The sequence below is a fragment of the Sus scrofa genome, chromosome 14 (assembly GCF_000003025.6).
Source record: "Sus scrofa isolate TJ Tabasco breed Duroc chromosome 14, Sscrofa11.1, whole genome shotgun sequence".
Lineage (NCBI taxonomy): Eukaryota > Metazoa > Chordata > Mammalia > Artiodactyla > Suidae > Sus > Sus scrofa.
In genome coordinates this window covers 90891899-90910264 of record NC_010456.5, presented here as the reverse complement: position 1 = coordinate 90910264, position 18366 = coordinate 90891899, and the positions used below count along the sequence as shown (strand labels likewise).

At 47.7% G+C, this 18366-nt stretch overlaps 2 protein-coding genes across 3 annotated transcripts in view; one reads left to right on the top strand and one right to left on the bottom strand.

The window, feature by feature from the left end:
• LOC100152956 (olfactory receptor 6C74-like) overlaps window positions 1–3099 on the bottom strand; it is a 78298-nt gene extending 75199 nt beyond the window's left edge. For both annotated transcript variants that reach the window (XM_021073091.1, XM_013983472.2), the window contains exon 1: window positions 3049–3099. The gene's annotated coding sequence lies outside the window, so the exon portion shown is untranslated. The remainder of the gene's footprint in view (window positions 1–3048) is intronic.
• The window catches only part of ALOX5 (arachidonate 5-lipoxygenase), a 47876-nt gene continuing 32690 nt past the window's right edge, over window positions 3181–18366 (top strand). The window contains 3 exon segments of the mRNA XM_021072736.1: window positions 3181–3450; window positions 10447–10645; window positions 15514–15595. Coding sequence (XP_020928395.1) covers window positions 3301–3450; window positions 10447–10645; window positions 15514–15595 — 431 coding nt within the window. The 5' untranslated portion in view covers window positions 3181–3300.

Here is an 18366-nt window from a genome sequence, read left to right as displayed (position 1 = left end):
AAAATCCCAGATTACTGTTATTTTTTACAAAAATTGACAAGTTGATTCTATAATTTGTATGAAAATACAGTGGAGACAAAATAGCTAAAACATTCTTGCAAAATAAGGAACAAAGGCAGATTCATACTTTCAGATTTCAAAACTTACTATAAAGTTTCAATGATTGAAACAGTGTGGCACTGAAAAATGATACACATATTGGTCCATGAAATTAAAGTCAAAGTCCAAAAATAAACCCTTACATTTATGGTGAATTCACTTTTTACTAAGGTGCCAAGACAATTCAGTGTGGAAAGAATCTTCTTTTCAACAAATGGTTCCAGGACAACTAGACATTCACACCCAAAATAATGAACTTGTATCCCTATATCACAGCATCCATCAAAATTAGCAAAATGGATCATAGATCTAAATTAAGACTAAAATGATAAAATTCTTAGAAGAAAACATAGGAGTGAGTTTTTGTGACTTTAGCATAGGCAACAGTCTCTTAGACATGGTACTAAAATCACAAGCAACAAAAGAAAAAATATATGTAAACAGGGCTTACTCAAAATCAGAAATTTTGTTTCAAACATAACCATAAAAAAATTAAAAGACAACCCATCAAAGCAACAAAAAATCTGTAAATAATAGAATTGATCAGGGCCTTCTATCATAATAAAGATATAAATAAGCTAAATTTTTTAAAGATCTGAATATATATTTCTCAAAGATATACTAGTAGCCAGTAGCATGAGATAACATCATTAGCCACTAGGGAAGTGCAAATCAAAATGAGATACCCTTCATAAAGAATATAGTGTGTTGGCAAGAATATGGAGAAAATGGAACCTTACACATTGCTGATGAAAATGTAAAATGGTACAACCACTTTGGAAAACAAACCAGCATTTTCTCAAAATGCTAAACATAATCACCATATGATTCAGCAATTCCCTCCTGGTTATCTCCCCGAGAGAAAGGAAAACATGTCTACACAAAAATTTATACAGGAATGTTCAAAACATTGTTTTTCATAATAGCCCCAACTTAAATGTCCATCACCCAATGAATGGATAAACACATAAAAATGGAATATTATTCAGCAACAGAAAGGAATAAAGTACTGATACATGCAGCAACATGGATGAATCTGGGGGAAAAAAAAGTATACTAAGTAAAAGAAGCCAGTCACGAAGGTCACATATTGTATGATTCCATTCATATGAAATGTCCAGAACAGATAAATCTATAAAGGCAGAAAATAGATTAGTGTTTGCCCTGACTAGAAAGACGAGGGAGATAATGAGAAGTGACTGGTAATAGAGTGATGAAAATATTCTGAAATTGATTGTGGTGATGGCTTCACCACTCTGAATATTACTAAACACCCTTTATCTGTACACTTTAAATTATTGTATGGCATGGTGATTACATCTCAGCAAAGCTGTGAAAAAGAAGAAAGGAAGGAGAAAGAGGAAGGAGGGCACAACCGAAAGAAGAGCAAGTGATGATGGACTTGAAGGGAGTAGATGATCCCACCTACGTTAAAAAGAAATAAGCCTAGCTAGAGAATTGGAGGACAGGATGGGAGGACAAAATGTAGTTCCTTTCTTTAGGAAAACAATAACCGTTTTTTTCTTAGATTCAAAGGGCAATTCTATAGCCATCCTTCACACCCTCTCCAGGGTTTCCTGGAATACATATTTTGCCTGGATCCCACTTTTGTGCCATCTTCATCTACCCTATCTCAACTGTGTCCAGAGTCTTTCACGTGCTACACTTTGATTCCCAGAGAATCCCTCTGGTGTTGTCTTTTGATAAATAAAATCAGTCCCACTGAACTCTGCCCTCACTTCCCATCTGTAGAGAATGGCAGGTACTCTTTCTCTACCCAGAGTGGTGGTCCTGCCAGGCAGAGGAGGAAGCAGGATTTGCCACCAGAAGGAGCCCAGGTTTTCAAAACAGGTGACTTGACATACCCACCACCATCTCGCATGGAATTAACTTATTTTTAAATTTAGATCAATACATTACTGAATGTGCACCACAGTCAGACGCAGTTCCGGTAACGGAGAGGGAGTGGGGGAGGTATAGGCGAATATAGAAGATTTGGGGAACATGTCACAGCAGTTGGAAAGCTTACCACCTGAGGGAAGCTTCCCTCTCGTGCACAAAGCCTTCCACCATCCCTCCCAGGCCTCTGCCCATCATCAGTTAGAAAACCCACAATTACTCCACCAGGCAGCGGGGTTCCCAAGTACTGGCTGTAACTCGTGGAGCATCCTTCTGTGAACTCCACATCTTCTTCCCTAGGACTTCCTGCCATGCATGGGTCCACTCCCATGAGCCATCTCGGAACAAGTCTAATTCCTTTCCCCTTACACGCCCAGCCTCCCAACCCTCAGGTTTCTTCAACTCCTCGCCTCTAGGAGCGCTCAGACCTCCTCCAGACAACCCTGTAGATCTCCGGACTCCAGTTTCCTCTTCCTGGCTTCCCTCTCTCTGGCTACCCTACCTGTCACTGACAATCTCCAGGCTTGAGCGTGGCTGGCATCTGACTCACCTCAGCGCCCACTGCCCTTAGCCTGGAGTGACATTCAGCCGAGTCTGCGGAAGAAGCCAATGCCCACGGAAGTCTCTAGGTCCCGGAGTACCAGCTCAGGTGTGGCCCCGTCCAAAAGCTTTCCTAACTCCCCAGGTGGGTTCTTCTTCCCGCTGCAGACTCCCAGAACACCCCTGCTCTAAGTAATCACAGAGCGGGTAACTTCCCCAAGCACGTGGCCTCCCACTCCCACTGGGAACTCAGTGGGAGCAGGGACTATGTCTGGTTTTCTCGGAGTCCTGGAGCCCTAATGTTTCATAGGAACCTGGCACCGAGGGAAGTCAGGGAAGCCGAGGCAGGAAGGAAGGGTGAAGAGTGAAAACAATAAATGAGAAACTGAGTGAATGAATGAATGAATGAACGGCGGGAGGAGGGGATAGCAGCTGAGGTGACCCCAGTCCCTTGACTGCTAAAAAGAAGCCAAGCGGAGGAGGTGAGAAGCAGAAATGGGTGACCCTTACCGATTTGGAGGTCCGGCCCGCGAGGTCAGAAGGGCAGGAGGGCGGGGCGGGGCCGGGGCGGGGGCAGAGGCACGGGGCGGGGCGGGGGCAGAGGCACGGGGCGGGGGCGGGGCCCAGCGGGCGGGGGTTGCAGGGGCGCCCGACGGCGGAGAGAGGAAGCAGCTGTGCTGCGCAGGCTAGGTGCTGTCGCGCGGACCGGCACGTCGAGGCTGCCAGTGCTCGCTGCGCACACGACCCTCGCTGCCCGCCGCTATGCCCTCCTATACCGTCACTGTGGCCACCGGCAGCCAGTGGTTTGCGGGCACCGACGACTATATCTACCTTAGCCTCGTGGGCTCCGCGGGCTGCAGCGAGAAGCACCTGCTGGACAAGCCTTTCTACAATGACTTCGAGCGCGGCGCGGTGAGGACGCGTGTCCCCGATGGGCTGGGCAGCTGGGGCCGAGTGCGGGCTTGTCCAGGAGCCGTCCGGGCAGCTGGGACCCAAGTTTGGGGAGGAGGTCTTCCTGGGTGAGGTCAGCAGGGCGCCGTGCCTCTCCCCTGGGAGTAGGAGACGGTGCAAGATTTGCTATCCGTTTTACTAGTGGGTTCCTCGAGCCTCTGAAAGGTCCCTTAACTGGGCAAGTGCTGTGAGCAGCGTTTCTTGTGCCCCACCTCATAGGGCTCCACGCATGGCACCTCGGAGTACCTCAGAATCTCAGGAGAACATGCAGATCTGGAAGTCCAGAGGCCTGAGTTCCATCTGGGCCTGACCTCTAGCTTACTCTCTCCCATCTCTGGGCCTCAGTTTCCCCAAATGTAAAGTGCAAGGGTTGGCTTCAGGTTGGTCCAGGAGCCCGGATGAGCCCAAACCCAGCTGGTGGCCCAGAGTGGCACTAGCTTATGTCTCCACACCTGGGCAGCTCACATTCTCAGGACAGGTTCCCAGAGGAATGCAGAGAAAAAGAACAAGACAACCCAGGCCAGGAGAAGTCTTTTGCAACCCCAGAGGTCGTCACTAGCTCCCAGCAGAGTGTACAGCAGGGAACACTTCCACCCAGGGTGTGAGGGCTCAGAGGAGAAGACCAAGGAGGGTTTTTCCACTCGCATCCTCACTAGAGACCCTGGAGCTGGGGGAGTTCAAGGAGCAAAGGGAGCCAGTGCTTATGGCACCTCTAGTCTGGGGTGCCAGAAGCTGTGAGCCCATGCACAGGTAGATTCATTCTGAAGTGGGCTCCTGATGCTGACCTGGACATGAATTTGAGCCCTGTGGCTTTTTCCATGAGCATGGCGGGTCATTTCCTCCCTGAGTGTCTAATGGGACGTGCCCAGTCCACTAGCATGACTATTGGGATAGTCCCAAAGCACTGCAGGTGCCCAGGAAATATCTGTTCCCTTCTGCTACCCTCAGCTCCTGAACTGGACCCCAAAAATTTAGACTTCAAAAGGCTGTCTTTTCACCACTTCCTTGATTATTAGTTTGAACCATAAGGAATTGCTCATAGTTGACTATTGTTGACAAACAAAATTGGCAATTCCATATGGTTCAACCAATACTTGTTGGATAAAAATTTGGGAACGATGTTTTAGGTCTGCAGAGCCTAAAGTAAGCAAATAATAGTCTACTCTTCCAGATTATAAACTAAGTGGGTTTGATTCCTACCCAACAGTCTCAGAACCTTGCTATAAACCAACCTGGCACTTGGCCAAGTTTAACACATTAAGCTGACTTCAGCTCCCTTCTAGAAGAGTTAGATGTTGAGTATAAGAACAAACTCCTATTGTTTGGTTTCCCCAACCAGGGAACTGGCCAGAGGATGGTGGTATAGGAAGGCTAATGAGTTATCCATTTGGGATGATGACACCCATTTCTGAAGCACCCTCATTTATTATCCTTGTTTCATGGATTTCCCCCAACACTTCTGGCAGGGGGGGTAGACTCCTTCCCCTTTATAAGCAGTCCCCAGTGGGTCCATTCTCCACACACCACACACTTCATTGTGTTCACGCCAAGGTGTGTCTTCTTGGAGAGGAGACACTGTGCTTTGACCCATAACAGGGTCATTGGAAGAAGGATGAAACCATCCCTCTGTACGTTATTTCCCCGCCCTAAGAATTCATTCAAATGACATTATAATTAAACACCTCAATGAGAGTTCCAGAAGCAAATTTCAGGAGAGATTTGCATGTCACATTTCCATTGAGGTAAGAGGCAGCAGGTAGGGAGGGGCTGCCACTGCAGAGGATTCATCTGACTCCTAAAGGCTCTTTGAAAAAATTAACTTTTGAGAAAGTTCCTGTTGATGCAGTTACTCCACACTTGGTCTTGCACAGCCCAGAGCTACTTCCTCATTCCAGCCAGTGTCTCTTTAAGTACAATCTGTCCCTTTTGCTTAAGGTAAAGGAGAAATCTTAGAGGAAATGCTTAGGGAGAAGATAAGACTATCTCATTTTAGCCAAAAAGTTTTACAATCATTAATAGATAATAACAGCAATGTTAACAACAATAAAGACTATTTCTAAGCAACCAATTCAGTCATTTCCAGTTAACCACACTCCTCCCATGCAAAATTCAGTCCTATGATGGACAAGACTAATTTTTTTCTCAACAAATGGAGTCACACATCCCTGGTTATTTTCATCAGACTTCTGCAGAGTGATTTAGGACAAGACTGGAATCAGAGATCTTCCTTGGTGAGATTCTCTTGTCAACCATCAAGCTGTCTGCTGGGAAAGCTCTGGCTGTGGGCCGACATAACCCAGAGACTAGCCCAAGTCTAGGCAAATTTAGCAAATTGATTTGTTTCTTTGATTCTATTGATTTAAAGTAATTCAAGTGAATGGGGTGACTTTCACAGATCTGAAGACATCTAGGAAATCTTATTTGACCTTTTTCATTCCCTGGCAGCACTTTTAGAAAAGCAAAGGGCAACAGAGTGATGTTTAATTTAGTGTCCTCAAATGTACTCAGTAAATGTGAACAAGTCTTAAAACTATCCTTACTTCTCAAATCTTTTCAGTCTTATAATGTATTCATGAAGAACATATTCTAGAATACTGCCTTCTCAGAAGTAAGAATTCTTCAGTAATCCTGAAGAATAAATATTTCCTTGTGAGCATCACTCTCTCTATCCCCTACCTTCCCTCTCTGTCCCATCTCTTCCCTACATCCTGCCTCTTCTTCCTCCTCTACCTTCTGCCATGCCCTACTGCCCACAATTCCCCAGTGCCCCCCGTTTCTCTCTTCTGTTTTGTCTGCAGGTTCCCCCAGCCACCCCCTGCTTCCTCAGTCTCCCTAACCATTGCCCTTGTCTCTCCCTTGTCCACCCCTTCATCATCTTCCTCTCTCTCTGCCCCTCAGCCCCCTCCTTTCCCCTCCCTGCCACCAGCCCCTCATTAGCCCTATCCGAGGTAGGCAGTCCAGGCTGGGCCACGTCATGACTCTCCTCTGTCCTTGCCCCAACAGGGATCTGGGGCAGAGACATGTGAAACCTTTCTTTAAATGCTGAAATGAAGATCAAACAAAAACTGGCCAACTAACACTTTTCTGAACTAGTCAAAAGCTTTAAAGCCATGTATCCAATAGAGTTGAGAGCAACCGTCAAAATCTGCAAATTGGAGCTTCTGAGAAATGAGGCTGGCGAATACCATGTTTCCCTGTCTCTCTCCAGCATCTGACCACTGCACCTCCCACCTCTATGCCAAGGAACTCCATGCTCCAGCCTCCTCCAATAGACAAATTCCCCACCTCTGTGCTCTCTTGTTCTCTGGATCCCAAATGCCCCACCCATCCCTCTCCTCTCCACTCAACTCACCTCTGAAATCTTGCCAACTCTCAAGAGCTGCCTCAAATGCCATCTCACAGGAAGCTTTTCCATGTCCCCTGCCCCACCCCACGTTGCCCCTTCATACTCCATGCAGGAGTTGAACCAGGGCTCAAAGCCAAGACCCTGGCTCCCCATCCAAGGCTTTTCCCATAGAATGGCCATGGGGAGAGCAGTGAGAGCACCTCAGGCTGGGCCATCACCAGGGGTAGGTTCTAATCGTGGAGCCACCAAGAACTCACTAGCATGGTAGCTGCCTGACCTCTCCAAGCCTCAGTTTCTATCTGTGAAATGAAATAATCATTCACTTAGCCAGGCACACGGGCTGTATTTATTGAGCCTATTATGTGCCATCTACTCCTGAGACTGTACATCGTGCAGGACGGACATGTGATGTTAATATGTCAAGGCAAATAGTCCACAGACCCAGCATCCATCCAGTGTACTGGCCCAGGGAGAGGGAGGAGGAAGGTCTTCACACCCTGTAGCTCTTTGTGCCTTCCTGAGACCTGACTGCTGTTTGACACATGGGACCCTGAGGTCTTCCCAGAGACCCTTCTCTATCCTCTCTGACTTTCCAGCAGTGACTCCCTTGGATGCCAGAGCCACAGTCACCAGACTTGTCCCTGAGACTGCCTGAATTAGGTGGGACTGAACTCCTCCGGCCCTGGTTTACCTCCTGTAGCATTGGGCCTGAAGCCAGGGCCAACCAGAGACACACTGGACTGGTGGGCGTGTCCCTCTGCCCCTACCAAAGACCATCAGATGGCAGATTGAATCCCTGTAAGTGTGTCCAGTGATTTCATCCCGAGTGAAACTCCAGGACCCTCTGCCAGGGACCTGTAGCAACTGCTAGGAAAGAGGGACCTATAGCGGGTCCATTCTCCAGGACTGCCTCCCAGTGTGCACAGGGTGATCTGTCCTCCCCTCCCTCAGAGAAGCTGCTCCATCTTCCAGCCGGACACCTGGCCCTTCCTCTGAGAATTGCCCAGTCCTAGAGAGGCTCCCTGAGCCCCATCTCCTTCCCTCTATGGTCCAAGGTCCTGGGCTCCTCCCTCGCATGAGAGTGGCCACCCAGAGGCTCATGGCCCCTGTTACTTAAGAATAGCCCTCCTCTGCTGCTTCACCTCAGCCTTCCTGACCTCAACCTCCCAGACACCTGCAGCCCCCTCCAGCCCTTCAGAGCCACTTCCCCTGGAGAAACTGCCCTGGGCTGGTCCCAGGCCCCACCATGCACTGACTTCTCTTTGCTCAGCCTGCACTGCCAGTAACAAAAACACCTTCTGTTCTTACTCGGCCTCAAAGCCCCTTCTCTATTCTCACAGAGATTACTTCCAGGTTTTGAGCCAAGATGTTTCTGCTTAGGTGCTCAGTTTCTTCCTCTCATCTCTACTTCTGGCTACTCAGTCTGGCGTGTGCAGTCAGGCATGGGGCCCACACCAGCTCAGGGCTGCTTGAGGCGATGTGGGGTCTGCTGACCCCCAGGAGTCAGGGAGGGAGGCCAGGTGGTTCTGATGCATTCAGCAGCTGGCAGCCTGAGCCCTTGGAGAAAGGGGCCCACTCAGACATAATGTTGTTTGGATTTCTCAAAAGTCCCCACGCTAAGCGTTATCTCCCCTTGATAGATGAAGAAACAGAGCCTCGGGGAGTGAAGCAGTTTGCACAGGCTTATAGTCTGTCACTTTGGAGCTGGGATGTGACCTCAAGGCCCCCTGAGGCTGGCCAACCTGCCCTGACACCCAGGCTTACCTCACCTTCTGAATCTCATGGCCCTCAATGGGAATTTCTGTTTTGGCCCCACAGGAAGGCCATGATCTCTGCAGAGCCCCATGGCAGTGGGACCTGGAATGGGGTTGGACCACCCAGTCTCCACTCTGCTTCTCCAGATGGGCACTGAGCCTCTTGTTCCATCAAGATCTTCTGTTCTGGCCCCCTGATGCTTCAGTTCAGGGCTCTCCCTTCTCCCCACCCCCTGGAAACCACCCACTAAGACCTATGTCCTTCCTTTCCTCCCCCTCCTCCCAGCTCCTCAGGTCATCCAACCCCTCACTGGGGCACTTCTCCCAACTCTGTACCCAGGCCCTGCCACTTTCTCCCCAGGGATCAGCACCCAGAGGTATGGACAGGCCCTCTGCCTGAGGTCCCATGGGCCCTGGGAATCAAGGCTCTCTGTAACCTCATCTGTGGCCCCTGCTCTCTCACAAGACATACTTTTGGAGGGCAAGGAAGCTTCTTTCACCTGCAGGATGGAGCATCTGGCAGAACAGATGTGCTTGCACACCTGTTAGGGACCTAGCACACAGGCTGGCTCCTCTGTCCGCAGAAACAGGTCCTCTCACTGAGGACCAAGGCCCTGACCACAGGGCACTAGGAGGAGACTTCTGCTTTCTGACCACATTTGTCTGGCATCTGTGGCAGCCAGGACAAGCAAGCTGCTCACTGTGCTCAGAGCCAAGTGGTTTGCTAAAAATGTCCAACTTCCCGCTTCTCTTATGAGGTCCTCCCAGGGGTCTCCTGGCTGCTTGGAGGGAGAGGGATGGAAATGGGGACACACGGAGTCATGTGCAGGAGGAACACCCTCCCCTCCACTTAGTTCACTAGTACACTGAGAACTCTAAGTTCTGCACCAAGGAAAAGTTCAAGGATGGCTGAAATCTGGCTTAGAAAGTGCCTTAGAGGGCCTGGAGTCCGGGGCTTCCCAAACCTCCTGGTCTTTGGAACCCCCAATGCAATGCTGAGCCCCTAAGCGGCAACATGTACATCATCCAGCAGCCATGGAGGGGCTGCCCAGCACTGCCACTGTGCCAGCCCATCTCCTGGGGACAGAAGCCCAGTAGCAGCCTGGGGAACAGCAGTGCACACGGCTGGAGGGGGCACCATCCAGCAGCAAGGCCAGCCTCACCCCAGCGCTGTGCCTTGGATGTAGTGGGACGGGCTCATCCAATTTTCTCAGCATCACTGTGGCTCCGTGAACCGCAGAGGCCCCGGGACAACTTGAATCTGTGCAACTTCACTTGTATCTGAGCCTCCTCATTTCCACTCAGCTATTTGCCCCACGGGGAATGAGAGAGAGGTGGAAAAGCCTGGAAGTGGAGTTCTAGCTCTGCCAACTCATAGTGGAAGTGGGTCTTAGCTTTAGGGTTTTCATCTGAGACACGGGTCATAACTTGCCTCTCCTCCCAGACTGTTGTGGGATCTGTAGCAGTGTCAGCAAGCCCTTTGAAGGCTGTAAAGGGCTGCCCCTGTGTTCAAGGGTCAGTTTGCCCCCCGTAGGGTAGCAAAGCCAGCAGCCTTGCTGCCCCGATATGATGGGGCAGCTGCAGAGGCCCTTCTCGAGCTCACCTGCAGAGGGGACCCCTGTCTGGAGTCTCCACGTCCAGCCTCCAGCGTCCAGCCAGGGCCCAGTGCAGACAGGAGGAGATTCCTCTCTAAGCGGTGCCAACCCTGACTCACCAGACTTCTGTCTCCCAAAGGCAGAGCTGGGGAATTGGCCATCTCTGTCCCCCAGGGTCCAGGGCATGGCTAAATGTAATGAGAGATGATTCACAGGCTCAGGAGCCCCCAGATGGTCTGATTTGGTTTTTTCCCCTTCTCAGGTTGATTCTTACGATGTGACAGTGGATGAAGAACTGGGCGACATCCAGCTCATCAAAATCGAGAAGCGCAAGTACTGGCTTCATGATGACTGGTACTTAAAGTACATCACACTGAAGACTCCCTGCGGGGACTACATCGAGTTCCCCTGCTACCGCTGGATCTCGGGCGAGGGCGAGATTGTCCTGAGAGATGGCCGAGGTGAGCAGCTCAGGCACCTTCTACTCCCCGTGAGCCAAGAGGCTTTCAGGCTCTCCTTCCTCGAAGAGCAGTATTCACGGGAATAATAACAGTGCCATCTGTGGTTAAGCACCTGCTCTGTGTCTCATGTACCTGCAAGAGGTGTGACCGTCCTCCAAGTACTAAAAGCCCCAGGCTCAGAAGGTAGCACAACTGACCCCCAGCTCCATCCAGCCATGTCCCCTCTTTGCTACCATCCTTCAGGGGAGGTTATATCCTCTTTTTTGCCAGAGGGTAACTGGGGTCCCTAGTGACATGGGCCCCTGGATGGGCTGTTCTCCAGATGAGTTCTCAGTTCTTATCTTTCTCAGGTTACAGTAGAGCTTGGGCCCCCAGGACCCCATGCAGGCAGGGAAAGGAAGGAGTTGAGCAGGAGTGCTTGGGTGCCAGCCTAGAGGGGCCAGGAGCAGGCCTGGTGTTCACGGTCACCAGTTATTAAACCTGAAGTCCCTTGGAGTTCCCATTGTGGCTCAGTGGTAACAAACCCAACTAGCATCCATGAGGACACAGGTTCAATCCCTGGCCTTGCTCAGTGGGTTAAGGATCTGGCATTGCTACGAGCTGCACCATAAGTCACAGACATGGGTTGGATCTGGCGTTGCTGTGGCTGTGGCATAGGCGGCAGCTACAGCTCTGATTCACCCCCTAGCCTGGGAACTTCCATGTGCCACAAGTGCGGCACCCCCCCCCCAAAAAAAACCTGAAGTCCCACTTTTTGCTGAAAGAGAAAAGACCCTAAAAATCTGCCCTCTTAGGCAAGCCCCTCAAATGTGCAGACCCTCATCTGGCACTTCCTCGGGAGGCCGTTTTTCCTAAGGGACATGCAGCTGGCCAGGTTGGAGGAGGAGAGAGAAGCAGAGGTGGGGGTCGTCTAAGGAGACTCTCCCCCTGAATGATCCCCACCCCTGCACACTAGCCTCTTAGCATCTATGAGCCAAACCCACACCTCGGCAAAATCCTGCCTTCCCTTAGTCACTGTCCTTCAGTTTGCTCACACTCGAAACCTGGAATGACAGGAAGGGGCCAGCTGCTTCTTCCAGCCACACCGTTTAACACCTCTTCATTGCCAAGGCATTTCCCATCACTAGTTTATTTGCTCTTCCCAGAACTTCAGCAGGATAGGTAAAACAAGAATGATTATTTTAGCTCAGAACACCTAGACCCAGGAGGAAAACGTTCTTCTCTACCTGGTGTTCTTAAACCCCAGGCCATGTCCCATTGTTTCTGACATGGAGTTTAACTTGAGAAACAAAATTCCAAGAGTATCTCTGAACTAAATGATTGGGGCCAGAAGGATTTTTACCCCCTGTCCTCATGGCAGGGAAAAGATTACCAAAGTCACTCTGTCTTATAGTGGCCAGCATGCAAAAGGTTGCAGACAAGGCACTTCTCCTTTATGAAGATTGTGAAAACATGAGCCCCACTTCTCCCTCCTGCCCCTCCTCCCACCTAAGGTCTCAGTTGTGTTGTCCTTCTTCCCAGGCTCCCCCAAATCTTTGTCCAAGCCAAAAAGCATATGGCACATTCAGATTGGGATATTTAGAAATGTAACGAGTGTGCAGGACCATTAGCACTGCTGGTCTTGGTGGGATGAAGGAGGGAAGGAAGGCCAGAATAATCCAGAGGGGAGTGTCCTGGAGCCAGAGCTGCCTTGGGAGGCACTGTGGGCCTCCGCAGAGATGCAGACAGCTTGGGGAGACACTGCGGAGAGGGGCTGGGGAAGAAATATCCCCTCCTCATTGCCCCCTGTCCTCTACTCTCTGGTCAGGGATCCCAGGGGCTCAGCCACCATGAAGCCCATGCATGCATTGATCAGGGACCTTCAGGGACAAGACAAGGTGAAGGGTGGATCTGGAGGGACACAGGAAAGCCATCCAGCATGTTCCACGTATCGATTTCTGTGTAGCAATTCTAGTAGCTCTAAACAGTCTTGTTGCTTTGTTCATGATCTTAGGGGTCAGGAATTTGGGCAAGGCTCCCTGGGGCGGTTCCTCTGTGAGCCACGAGGCATTCACTGAGTGGGGAAGGACTGGAGGATTCACTTCTAAGGGGATTCTTTGCTCACGTGGCTGGCACCTTGGAGCTTTATGGTCTCTGTCTCTCTCCACTTGACATCTCATTCTTGAAGGCCTTAAGGTGTCCCCATGGAGCTTGGGCTTCTCACAGCTTGGTAATCTCAGGGTAGTTGCACATCTTCTGCCTGGCTTCAAAAGCAAGTATTCCAGAGACAGAGGGTGGAGATGCCAATTTCTTTGTGCCTGGCCCTGGAAACTGGCACCGTGTAACCTCACCAGATTTTATTCAGTCCTAGAGCCCACCTAGACTCAACAGGGACATAAATGGCCCTCTCAATGGAAGTAAGGTCAAAGAATTTGTGTGTGTCCATCTTTGGTCCACCACATGGCAAAATGACCAGTGCTTTGGACAACCTGGAAATGGGTGGGGGGCACAGCCAGCAAGGAATTCAGTCACTCACCACATGATAACTCTGAAATCTAACATTTCACCATGGCACTGGAGTGACCATAAAAGTCAGAGGGCTGTCACTGTGGTCCCAACGATCCCAAGCATCTGTGTGAATGGACAGCTTCTTTAAGGCCGTATCAGTCTTTTGGAATTTACCACCCTGAACTCTGCTGTTTCAGTCCAGTCCAGGCTTTATCGCCTGTTGTATTCCCAGAAGTTCCATTAGCCAGTGGGCCAGGAAAAAGGACGCTATAAGCCGTTCGAAACTTGGCATGTTATAACTCTACATATTCGGACTTACTCATACAGTGAAGCTGAATAGATTCAAGTCCTCAGAGCAAGGTGCCTGAGAAATAGGCAGGTTCTCTGAGGTGGATTAGAGATGACGAATGTGCCTCCTACAGCCAATGATAGCTGTTGTTACAATTAATATTCACCTTGCCTCCAGTGGCCTCCACACTCTCCTGCTGCTTGGCTTTACATCCCCTCCAGAGAAGCCAGCAGTATCCTATTGCTCTGCCCCTCTGGGCCCCAGGCAGAGGGGCCATGGACCAGAGAGCTCTGAGTGCACCTCAGAACTATTGGGTGCTGGTCTGCAATGAGGTACAGAGATTGAGACTACAGGTGTACAAACTTAGAGTAATTTACTAAAATTCTCCTGTGATTGCTGTACCTGATAAGAAAAACTGGGCTTTTTAGGAATGTTTTTGGCTTGTTTTTTATTTCATTTTCCTAATAGTTAATTTTTAATAGTATTTTACAAAAATGTCAGGGGAGTTCCTTTGTGGCTCAGGAGATTAAGAACTTAACTAGTATCCGGGTTCAATCCCTGGCCTCAGTGAGTGGGTTAAGGATCCAACATTGCTTTGAGCTGTGGTGTAGGCCACAGGTGTGGCCGGATCTGGCAGTTGCTGTGGCTGTGGTGTAGGCTGACAGCTGCAGCTCTGATTGGACCCCTAGCCTGGGAACTTACATATGATGCAGGTGCAGCCCCCCCCAAAAAAAGTCTGTCTCTAATGTAATGGAAGTTTTAAAAACCTGGCCCTTAACCACAGAGAGCAGAGAAGCTCTATTATAGGCCCCCTTCAGGAAATGCTCTAGAATCCTGCTAATCACAGCTCCATTGACTGTGTTTGATGATTTACCTCAAAAATAGTGTAAAGGGAATCATGGTCTGACCGTTCCTGCTCTAAAGGCTCTAAGAAGTGTGGTCCTGCCCTTAGCCACTTGTTCTACTACTGAAATGAGAGATGAGACACTTTGAAGTCTGGTTCAGAGGGAGGAAGAGGAAGCCCAGGTCCATCATGACCACAGGGACAGCAGTGGTAACTACTGTTCCCATTTACTGGGTACTTCCTAGTATCAAGCACAGTGTGGACTGCTTTATAGCAATCTCAAACTAAATCCCCACCATGGCCCTAGAAAGAGACATGGTTATCTCCATTTTACGTGGAAGGAGGCCAAGGCAACTTGCTCAAGGTCACACACCTTTAAGTGACGCAGCCCAAGTCCAAATCCAAACCCAGGAACTTCTCTTCTAAAGCCCACACTCTAGGACCTGACAGACTGATTCAGAATTAAGCTTCATTCTAAACCCTCTGTGTCTGGACGGTGACAGCATCTGTATGTTGAATCTAAGTCACGTATTTCTCCAGGAAGCAACCAACTGGACTTAGAAAAACAAGGCCATGAGTCTCTGCTGCTCTCTCAGGCAATATGACTTCTGCCAGTTCTATTCTGCAGGAGAAGTGCAGTAGTGAACTACTCTTAAGTGGCTTAAAGAGATCCACCAAAGATCAGGAAATGCCTTTCCCTGGAGTGGAAAGACAGCTCTGCATCTGGGACCCCAGGATTCTTGGCAGGGGCAATGTCCTGGGAGGCTGAGGGGCAAGTTAGAGCCCCAACTGCAAATCCACAGGCAAGACAGAGATGGGTATGCACCAGGCCTCCCAGAGAGAGGGGGAGAATCATTGGCCTGCCTCCAGAAAGTGTGGCAGAACCAAGCCTGGTTTACATATCTGAATGAGGTTCTCAGAGCCCTGAGGTGCAGAGCTGAGTGAGCAGGCAGGAAGAAGAACTGGAGTTGTCTTTTATAAAGGGAGTTGGCTAAGAGCATAGGATTTGAGTCCTGTGTTGAAAATCCACTAATTAGGTGTGTGACCTTGAGCAAAGTTTAAAGGCAAATCTCTTCAATCCTCCCTGTGCCCCATTGCTTTGCCATAAAATGGGGGAATATTCTGAGGCTTAAAGGAGATGATGCCTGTGAAGCACTTGGCTCAGGCAGAGTATCTGAAGGAAACCTGAATACCGGATGTTGTTATTGTGTTTCCTAAACTCTTCTCACACGTGTCCTTTCCTCACAGCAAAGTTGGCCTGCGATGACCAGATTCACGTTCTCAAGCAGCACAGACGTAAAGAACTGGAAACACGGCAAAAACAGTATCGGTGAGTTATTTCATCAGAGCAAATGGCCATGGGGCCATGGTTTCTTCTGTCTCGGGCATAACTCCGTCCACAGCTATGGATCATCACTGCTGGTAGTTGAGCACCAAGGCACCAGCTCCCTCCAGTGCCCCTCAGTCCCCAAGCTCCACATTATCACCACTCCAGGCAGAGCTGCCGATGGAATTATGAAAAACTTGGGGTCAACCATTCACAGAAATAGGGCATCAAAGCCTTGAATTTATCTTGGTGCTTTCCTACTTCCTGTTGCAGGGATTACCCCTCATTTTTTTTTATCTTCTTAAAATAATTCAGTTATAAACATGATACCTAATCTACAACAAAATGATGTATCTTTAGCTAACAGACTAAGAAAAAAGAAGGACTCAAATTATTAAAATTAGAAATAAGATAGGGAACATCAGTACCAACCTCCAGAAATTAAAATGAATGAAAGGGAATAGCACGAGCATCTGTACCAACCAGTTAGATGACTTAAATGAAACAAATTCCTTAGAAAGACAGAAACTGCCAAAACTGACTCAAGAAGAAATCATCTGAATAAACCAATCACAAGCAAAGAGATTGAATATTAATTTTAAATTAATTTCAAAGCTTCCTACAAAGTAGTTTTAGAGAAATTTTAAAACTTCATACAAAGAAAAGCCCAGGCCCATATGGCTTCACTGGTGAATTCTACCAAACATTTAAAAAACTAATACCAGGAGTTCCCGTCATGGCTCAGGGGTTAACGAATCCGACTAGGAACCATGAGGTTGGGGTTTGATCCCTGGCCTTGCTCAGTGGGTTAAGGATCTGGCGTTGCCATGAACTGTGGTATAGGTTGCAGACATGCTCGGATCCGTGTTGCTGTGGCTCTGGTGTAGGCAACGGCTAGAGATCCCATTAGACCCCTAGCCTGGGAACCTCCATATGCCATGGGAAGCGCCCTAGAAAAGGCAAAAAGACAAAAAAAAAAAAAAAAACCTAATACCAATCCTGCATAAATGTATCCCCAAAAAATAGAAGCAGAGAGAACATGTCTCAACTCATTGTTTAAAACCAGTGTTATATCAAAACCAAAGAGGTCATAAGAAAACAAATTATCAATATCTCTTATGAATATAAATATAAATATTTTCAACAAAATACTAGCAAACAAAATCCAGCAGCACATAAAAGACATCATACAATATGACCAGGTGAAATTTACCCAGATATGCAAGGTTGGTTTAACATCCAAAAATCAATTAATATAATATATCACGTCAATAAAAAGTGAACATTGTGTCATCTCAGTAGGCACACTAGAAAGCATTTGACAGAAGCCAACACCCTTTCATAAAAAAAAAATGAAAAAAAATAGGAATTGAAGGGAACGTCCTCAACATGATAAAGTCATCTACAAAAAACTCACAGTTAACATCACACCTAATGGTGAAAGACAATATGCTTTCCTCCTAAGATCCAGGAACAAACTAATCATCTTTTGCCACTTTTACTCAACATCGTACTGGAGGTTCTAACCAGGGCAATTAGGCAAGAAGGGAAAAAAAGGCATCCATATTGAAGAACAATAAGCCATTTACAGATGACATGATCTTGAACATAGAAAACCCAAAGGAATTCATACACACAAAAAAATGGAACTAATAAACCAGCAAAGTTACAGCGTACATAATCAATACACAAAATTCAGTTGTTTTTCTGTATGTTTATGACCAATAATCTGAAAAGAAAATAAGAAAACAATTCCATTTACAATAGCATCAAAAGAAATAAAATATTTATGAATAAATTTAAAGAAAGAGGAGTTCCCATAGTGGCTCAGCAGGTTAAGGACCTGCCATAGTCTCCATGAGGATGTGGGTCTGATCCCTGGCCTTACTCAGTGGGTTAAGGATCCAGCATTGCTGCAAGCCACAGTGTATGTCACAGATGTAGCTCGGACCCAGTGTTGCTGTGGCTGTGGCATAGGCCCCAGCTGTAGATCTGATTCGACCTCTAGCCTGGGGACTTCCATATGCAACAGGTGTGGCCATCAAAAAAAGGGAAAAAAATTTTTAACAAAAGAAGTTTAAGACTTGCACAATGAAAACTACAAAATATTGTTGAAAGTAATTTTAAAAGATCTAAATAAGATGGAAGACATCTAATGTTTACGAACCAAAGGACTTAGTTTAAATATAATACTTAAATATAATACTCCCCAAAGTGATGTACAGATTCAACACAATCCCCATCAAAATCCCAGCTGACTTTTTTGCAGAAATTGACAAGCTTATTCTAAAATTCATGTAGAAATACAAGGAACCCAGGGTCAAAACAATCTTGAAAGAAAAAAAAAAAAAACAAGTTGGATGTTTCATACTTCTCAGTATCCAAAGTACTGCACCACTGCAATAATCAAAGTAAGTAGTATTGGCATAAGAAGAGAAATACAGATCAAAGAAATAAAATTGAAAGTCCAGAAATAAGCCCTTACACTTACAGTCAATTAATTTTCAAAGAGGTAGCAAGACCATTCAGTGAGGGAAAAAGTCTTCAACAAATGCTTTGGTGCAACTGAATAGCCACATGCAAAAGAATGAATTTGTACCCTTACCTCACAACACATACATAAATTAATTTTAAATGGATTAAATACCTAAATGTAAGAGCTAAAACTTTGAAGAAAACGTGGGTAAACCTTCATGACCCCATGAAAGTTTGGGTCATGAATTTGGCAAAGGAATTTTAGATGTGACCATGGAAGCATAAGCAACAAAGGAAAA